This window comes from Mycetomoellerius zeteki, unplaced genomic scaffold (genome assembly GCF_001594055.1).
Source record: "Mycetomoellerius zeteki isolate Tzet28-1 unplaced genomic scaffold, Tzet1.0 scaffold612, whole genome shotgun sequence".
Taxonomy (NCBI): Eukaryota; Metazoa; Arthropoda; class Insecta; order Hymenoptera; family Formicidae; genus Mycetomoellerius; species Mycetomoellerius zeteki.
The window spans coordinates 205,535-214,657 of record NW_017257624.1 but is presented as its reverse complement, the minus strand read 5'-3'; the positions used below and the strand labels follow the sequence as shown (position 1 = coordinate 214,657).

Here is a 9,123-nt window from a genome sequence, read left to right as displayed (position 1 = left end):
TTGGCTGCTGCAGCCAATTAAAAATGCTATGCCATATTTTACCATCTAATTTGCTGCAGCAGCCAATCTTTTTTTTCAGTGTAGTACATAATCGTAAAATATAACTAACGATCGAGTTATAAACAAAAGAATTTTTTAAATTAAAATAAAACATTTCTTGCTTTCTCATATATAGGTCCAGCATTGAGCGGAACTTTGGTTAACACTATTGGTTTTGAATGGATGCTTTTCGGCATAGCTATATTAAATTTCATTTACGCTCCTCTCATGTATTTCCTAAGGGCGCCGCCAACCAAGGAAGAGAAAAAGGTAAAATTATACTAGACGTCTTTTTCTATTAAATTTTTCTATTAAGTTTTTTAAAGAACTTCTCGCTAATTCTCGCTCCAATTACAGTCGTTAATAATTGGCGAAAAATCATCTGTGCGTTATGTTACCTACCAGAATGAGGAAGAGGACCAGTAAAATAATAATTCTAAGCATTTTCGATATAATCTGTTATTTCACTTAGAACGTATATTCTTCTCTTTTCCTTTTTTTTTCCCAACATGTACAGAAAATAGAGGTTGCCTTTACGTTACGTTGATTTTTATGTCTATCTGAATTTCTGCAATAATTTTCATCAATTGAAAGACAATAACATGTTATTATTCCTCTAATTTTCGCGTTTTCTAATTTATTACTATTGGAAATATTCGTATTTTCTTGTTTTAATAAATGATAGGAAGCTACAAATACAGCGACAATAAGCACAACTGTTGACATGCACTTGATAACATTTGGCAAACTAATATTGTAGATGTAGTAGAGTATTAGTAACCGAGTAAAGTTTTCCTAATAGACAGTCGACAATTCTGAAAAAAATGAGACGAATGATCTTTCAAGATAGACTCGGAAAAGTCGCACAACATCACACTTGGTATCTGTTAAAGTACTATAATATTCTATAAACAGGTCGCGCACGTTATAAATGTCTGAACTCGGGAGATCTCGAATATTTACGGATAGAAGCAGCCGTAACGAGGGTGACACGTTGTGAAATGTCTTTCTGTGTATTCTGCATCATCGATATTATTGTTACACACATATCGTATGTAACAAACGAGTAACGGTAGACTAAAGCCTAAAGTAACGCAAAAGTCGCGGAAAAAAATATTAAAAAAAGCTCGTTATACCGTAGCATGAGATAGTAAAAAATATATATATATTCGTTAGACGTGTTTCATGATATATATATATATATATAAATAAAAGAGCAGGCACACGATGCAAAAGTTATCTTTAAATGTAAAGGCTTAAATTCAGGATGCATAATTATATACAATGCCAGTTGTAGAGATAATAAGTGTATAGAAAAAAGTCAAAGGCATAATTCTACTAAAAGCGAATCGGAAGATCAACCGAGACAGAATAATAACGTAATAGGACGAGATAATCGATATCGCGTGGTCGGTATACCGGTGCTCCTGTATCTTTCCGGATAACAAATTGTATAATAAAAAATTCAGTCCTACGTCGTGAAGAGCCGCCCGATTTGGTTTCCCTGAATGGCTGCAGGGAAACCGACGACACAGGGACGATCGGGTCTTTTAAAGAGTTCTTCATAATTGCGATGTGATCAGATCTTGTATTTTCGTCGCGAGAACGATGCGACATTTTTACGCGAAGTGCTCTGGCGCATACGATTTACCGAAACTCGCTGATCTCATCGCCGTAAGTAAACGAGAGAGGAGATAAACCGTGAAAGAGAAAGAAAGAGAGAGAAAGAGAAGAGTACGAGCTTGTCACAAATTCCGGCGTTTCTCGGTAAATTCTTCGAGATTAATTTCCGTTTTTCGCCATTCCACAATGCATGCAAGAAAGAATGTATGGAGAATGCCGTGGGATTTGTCGGGACAGAGAATAGTATTTAAACTTATATTAGAAAAAATAATGAGAGAGAGAAAAAGAGAGAGAGAGAGAGAGAGAGAGATTGAGTAAATGGGAGTGAGAAAGAGAGTAGAATAGAATAAGATAGAGTAGAGACGAGGTACGAAGCGTTCGCGGGATTTGCGAATTATATGATAAACTTTATGAGGATTCGCCGCGGGAAACTCTAGCTGCGACGATTTATTTGTCTCGCGATCCGGACAGATGGCAATTCTCGTGATCTGCCGACTGGACCCCGCGAAAATAGAACACGTTCGTAGAAGCAATATAGAAAGTAGCGTAGCAATATGTTATCCGTAACGTGAAACGACGTATATCTATGTACGAAATATATACGTGTCACTCTATGTGGTGTAATCTTCGTGTAAACATTAACTTGAAAAAAAAAATTGTCGTGTATTTATTACGTATCGGCGTCTCGTTACTATTCGTGTATGACGTATATGAGAAAAGTGTGTACTTGTTGAGATCCTAAGCTACCAGATCCGACATATTTGCCGAGGCTGTGATACAGTTCTCGATATAGCCACAAAAAAAATAAAAAGTAAAAAGAGATGTGCGTAATTAGAACGTAGTGCGTTTTGCTTAATGCTTGGAGTCATTATCATCTCTAATTGCAAGAATATTACTTGATGAGTTTTATAACGCTGTAAAAGCGTAATATTATAAAAATCTAGAGATACGTGGTTAACTTAAACTTACAATTTAGAGTCTTCATTAACGCCATGATGGCATGTTTCTTGGTGTCTCGTGCCAAATCTTGTTCGCGTAGTTGAACGAAGAAAAGACGAATATAAGCGGGGTCCGTAAGAGACGCACATCCGAGACGAACGATTGCACGAGATTATTACGGTATTAGACTACAGCTTTCCACTGCGGATTCCGAAACATACAAGGTGCGTGAGATTTTGCGCACCTACTCCCGGTACGAAACGCGAGTCAATTCGATTCGCGAATCCTTTGCCAACGCTCGCCTCGTCGACATACATATGTTTAAAAATGTCTATGAAAATCTGTGTAAGAAGAAAGGCGCAGCAAATTACAGGAGATGAGAGAAACGAAGAAATATATAGACATAATGTAAAAAAAAGGATATACGAGATAAAAATGTGACGATTTTTCGAGCCGTGCGTATGAATTTAAATTAAATCTATAATTTTTTCTCCTTTTTTAATTTATGATTAATTGTATTCTAATTACTGTTATCCAAATTATAAATATTCCGCCATGTATTTTGGCGTGATTATTGTTATTACTATTCTCGCTTTAATAATAGTAGTAATAATGATGAGCAATAGTATCCTCTATTATCGCAATTCAATGTCATTATGTGATCTCAAGCTATTGTACTATATCGCATAACTATATCACACAATATATTTGATCGATCTTTCCCTTAAATGTAAATAATATAGCAAAACTAATTAACGTTGAACGTTGTCGCCGCTGAGATACCTTAAAGGATGTTGTAACGCCGATTTCTTGTAATTTCGGTGGACTCTCATTTCGGATTTGCTCTCGTTCGCGATGTCTCTGTACGTATAAGTATGTACGCGCGCGTGTGTACGTGTGTGTATATGTATTTGTGAGAGAGAAAGAGAGAGAGAGAGAGAGAGACGCATTTGGTTATCATTATTTAAATAATTTTTTAAGAGAATTATTTGTTCCTGTATGGCGTAAAAATTATCGTCTAACGAGTATTGTTCAAAGTACCGAAATTAAAGACGGAATGTGACAGATTTTACTAGAAAGTTACTAAAATCTACTCTATGTTTCTTTACTAAACTTTGGGCACATAAAGTATAAACCTATTTCTAATTACATCGTTAATCTAATTATATCGTTAATCTCTTGCGTTGGAATTCAGTAGATAATTGTTTAGTAGATAATTATATACTAAACTGCATATGTTAATTCGCAATTAGTACAGCGATAAACATTTGCTGGTAAGAGATAATATTTCAACTATGTAATTCTTCTATAAAGTTTAAGCTTGGATAATTCAGTAAATTAGATACTAACATGTTAAATAGCGAATGTGGTGTGTCTCTCGTATGTAATATTCTTAATTCGTAATATTCTCCATTCTTTTGAGCAATAATAATTTTACTAAAATACACTAAAAAAAATTCGTGTAATTTTACATGGAAATTACATGTTTACGACTGGAAAATTATCTAAATTATTTAAATATGATTGAAAATTTACTGGAAATTGTAAATTTCCAATCATATTTAGGTAATTTTCCAGTTATGAACATGTAATTTCCATGTAAAATTACATGAATTTTTTTCAGTGTATAATTTGACGAATGAATTTCCAGAGCGCAAATTAATAATTTATTATTAAAATACGTAATTTCAAATCGTTATAGAAACGATCGCGATCACATTATTGGTACAATTGTTACAACAGATTGCTAATTCCAACGGAAGGGATTAAGTCGTTACAATAAATTACTCTTCCAATAATACTTACGAATCCGCCCGAACTTCAGAGGGAAACAGCATCCTTGAATGTGCGAGTTGTACGTCGAGGAAATATAACGAGCTGCATGGGAGTCGTTTCTTATCGAAGGAAGTACGCGACGATTATTACGATTATTTGTGTGTCTCTCATGTAACTAGCCACTCCATATCCCAGCTCGGTCGTTATCGGCCGAGACTTTATTGTACGAATTGCAGATGCAATCAACGTGACTGTGTTAATCGAAGCGAGTCGTGACAAGGAGACACGTGCCGCGCGTACTGCGCTTCCTCGGTCACGCGACACGTACTTCCGGCAAATGCAAAATAACGTATACGATACCAGTCGCACCCAATTATTACTTGACCGAGATTGGCAGCCACTTCGCCATTGCGAAAGACGCGGAATTCGTTGTGCCTATTAACCCATATGCCGAAAGAAATTGCAAAGAATAGACGGATTAAAGAATATTGATAGGATTTCATTACGTGTGAAACAACTTTCCAATTCTTTAATTCATGAATGGATACAAAAATTATCTGCTTCTTATTTCTCTTGACTTTTTATTAATTATATTTAATTATACTTAGCGAATTTCTTTTTATTCTAAAATTTATTTATCCTAAGCAGGACAACAAATCACGATAACGTCAAAATGATGTCAAAATGATTCCAAAATGATCATTAAAAGTCACTTTTTAATCATTTACAATTCATTTTAATGTTATCGTGACTTGTTGTTCTGCTTAGGATATTTATTGATTATAGCACTATGCCAGTCTTATTTTACAGGAATTGGAGAAATTGAAAAGAATTAGAGAAGTTATATTTGTGAAATATAAACAGTATTTAAAAAAAAAAAAAAATTAAAATAATCGTTTTAAGTTTATATTCTAATTCTGTAAACGCGGAATTTAATTTTTTAATTCAATGGAATAAATCTTTATCAATTTTTTTAATCCACTTATTTCTTGCACGGAATGCATAAGAGTACATGGATAGCGAAAGGATAAACGTGGGTCAAATAGAAAATTGTGCGTTATTCGTAATGCCATCGTCCACAACGATGCTTCTATATTGGATATATTAAGAGAAAAAAAGAAAGCGAATTATAAAGCGAATTATTCGTTGGCGGCTGCTATTGTGAACAGACAATAAGCAATGTGAAAAAAGTGCAAAACCTTCCCCGCATTCGATACGAAGGCTCGATCGATCGTTATATAGGAAATGGCAAACGACGTTGGCGAATATCGATCGACGATAATGATACATAGTTAAATATAACGAAATCGAAATGGGTTCGCATCGGTTTGACTCTCGATATCATAACGACGAATTTCTCTCTCCGTTAGGAAGGTATTGGACAACGCTTATCTATGTATTATCGTTATACTATAGTTTCGGCAGCAGTAAAGTTTGTCGTAAAGTCACAGTCTGTAAGGTACCTATTTAACGTCGTACCGTTATATCGTAGATATCTAACAAGCTGGTGTATGGGTCCGATTTTCATGCCTGCGTAAATAATCAAGACAAAAGAAAAAAAAAAGAGATTTAATGAGTCACTTTAGAGAGCGTATATTTTATTTTTAAGTGTCGTTATATCGTGCGGTTATAAAAAATGTGTTAGAAAAGATGATGCTATTGTACGATTAAGAATCTTCCTTGAACGAAGAAGGCTGGACAGATTAACAGACAAAGACCGCACTGTTTGTATATTTTTTACATGTTTATATAACTAACGCCGGCCCCAAGAATCGCCAGATTTCACTTCGAGATTGTACTTGAATCGTTGACGCTTGTACGAGATACGTGATGCTATTGCAAAATTGCAAACTACTTCTATATAAACGCTAATAAGATTGCAGAATAAATACGATTACGAGATACATATTTCATTGATGGATCAATACGAATTATAATGATAAGTGGAAATATCTCCACGATAGAGAGCAGTAAACAAACTCGTTGTAAACTATTTAATGTTTATTCTGATGTATATGTGTCTAATATGTTTATGTGTGTACATGAGAAAATATGCTGTATCGAATAAATGAACTAAATGATCTCTAAACTGTTTCCTTTCAACGATTAATGGTTTCGCTCATTGATTAAATTTAAAAAGTGTTATCGAACTGTACAATGATTATGGAGCAGTATACAAGGTGTCCCATTTTAAATAAAGCATTAAGATTTCTCGAAAACTATGGTAGATACGGAAAAATGTTTCAAACAAAAGTTGTATGGTTAGAAGGGGGACGTAAGAAGGTACCATTGATTTGACCTCGGGTGGCGTCGCCAAGGCCAGATCAAGGTCACGTCGATTTTTTAAAATGGAATCCCCTATTTTTCATTACATTTTCTTGTAGCTTATCTCGAGAGCTTTTCAAAACACTATAATAAAATATTTTTTCATTAAGTATTTTTCGAGTTATAAAGCTCGATAGTGTTTTGAAAAGCTCTCGAAGTAATTGCTACAAGAAAATGTAATGAAAAATAGGGGATTCCATTTTAAAAAATCACGTGACCTTGACCTGGCCTTGGTGATGCCACCCAAGATCAAATCAATGGTACTTTCTTATGTCTCCCTCCGAACCATACAACTTTTGTTTAAAACATTTTTCCATATCTACCATAGTTTTCGAGAAATAAATATATTATTTAAAATGGGACACCTTGTATATTGCACAGAAATCCTACTCTTTCCTTTCTCATAAGTCTTAAACAAATTTTTAAATAATCTAATAAAATAACTGTAATAATTATATTGTCACCTCTTCAATCAATAACTTTTAATTATGAATTTTAAATTCTCGTTTATTCTTCTAATATTTTTTTTTTTGCAGAAGACGGATAAACTCATAATTCGTGGATTTAATCCACTAATAAACTATCATTAAAATATTCATATAATTTATTGCAACTTATTTATTTTAAGACACAATTTTATGAGACGTTATATTTAATTCTAATAGTTTAAGTTGTTATAAATATATTAATTATTTATTCGATGCAATGAAAAAAATTTCTGGTTGAAAATGGACGAATCAGAATTTTCTGATTAAATTTATTAGAATTCTAGTTAAGATAACCGAATTCTAATTAATACAATATTAATATATTATTTTCGATTAAATCTATACTAGAATTCTTATTTTTACCAGAATAATTATATCAATCAGAATCTAGTTATCTTAACTAGAATTCTGGTAGATTTAACAAAAGATTCTAATTCGTCCATTTTCTACCAGAATTATTGTTTAATCCAACCAGGATTTATCATCATTTCTCAGTGTGCATATAATATCTAGGTCTCTAGATCATGTCGTATGTATATGATATAGTTTTCGTAGATCTGTTATCCCAATTTAAGATAATTTCATATCAGACTCATCGACACTGATGCGCAACAGCGAAGCTGAAACTGCCATAATCTGTAAAGTACAGATACATTCAAATTAAAACAGCCCAAAATATCTAATATTTCAAAAAATAATTATTGCAAGCGTTCAATCGTTTCTTCATGCCTTTAAACAGAAAAAATTAACATAAAATTTACAGAAAAAATTAAATAACATTAAACTATACAATACTTGATAAATGTTGAAAACTAATTTTCTTTTAAAATAATCTATAGAATTATAGGCTTTAAAATTGATAAATATATTAATGTTACAAGTGTATTTCATATTAAATATTTATTAAATATATTTTAAACATTTCAAAAATATAGTCAAATAAATTTAATATACAACGTTGCGATGATAAACGATTAACTCCGTAAGTATCAAATGGTTGTTTCGCTGATGCCTGATGCCCTCCTGGAGCCCTTCACACTCAGATGTCGTCAAATTGCAAATTGTCGTCATATTGCTCCTGCTTTTTTCTTGGACTCCTTCACACTTACAAACTCACACTTACAAAGCAGAATATGAAAATCGAACGATATTTTGTACTCCCGATGACACAATCACACGCGATATGCGACTTTTTAGAGACAAAAGAATTAATAAGGGATTATTGTAGGCTCATTTTACATCGAGCATTTGATACGCGTACTAACTTTAATTATAAGTATAACGAAACCAAGATGGTGGACAAAATTCGTAAATTGCGCGGCTAACTTCACGCGTCAGGAGCAGCCGGAGCAGCTACCGCAATAACGACATATATATAGAAACTACACCTTTTGCTCAGAAGTGCACTTAAATGCACTTTCGTCCGTTTTCTGCCCTCGAATAATAAATACGTAACGTCGCGGTCGTCGTATTTAATATACGAGATAAATGAATATATCAATATATGCGATCTCGAATTGAAGCAAATCTTCGCGGATTGAACGATATCCCGAAAATATGGCCGTTGTCCGTGCCGATTGTTCTGTGGACTTTGATCGCACGAGTCTCACAAAATACTCGCTCCAGGAAATTACCGATGTACAAATGTCGAATATACATTCCACGTTACGCGATAAGTGGTTAAAAAACTGGGTTACCTGCGGCTGTATTTATTAATCCAACGCGTCGCGACGCCACTCGACTCGAAATCGATTCGCTTCTCAACCGCGACATTCCACTAATCGAAAAATTTGAATTACGACAACTTCACTCCAGGCGTTTCTAGGTCTGTTCGCATCGCTCCACATGCTCCTGCTGTAGTTCCTACTCACTCCGACGAGCGCATTGAAGTGAGTAGGAAACTATGGTAGGAGAATGCAGGAATATGTTGGAG

At 33.9% G+C, this 9,123-nt stretch overlaps 1 protein-coding gene across 1 annotated transcript in view; it reads left to right on the top strand.

The window, feature by feature from the left end:
• Positions 1–490, top strand: part of Vmat (Vesicular monoamine transporter) — a 19,948-nt gene extending 19,458 nt beyond the window's left edge. The window contains exons 11-12 of the mRNA XM_018456927.1: positions 176–309; positions 397–490. Of these exons, the coding sequence (XP_018312429.1) occupies positions 176–309; positions 397–465 (203 nt within the window). The 3' untranslated portion in view covers positions 466–490. The remainder of the gene's footprint in view (positions 1–175; positions 310–396) is intronic.
• Positions 491–9,123: the final 8,633 nt, after the last annotated feature.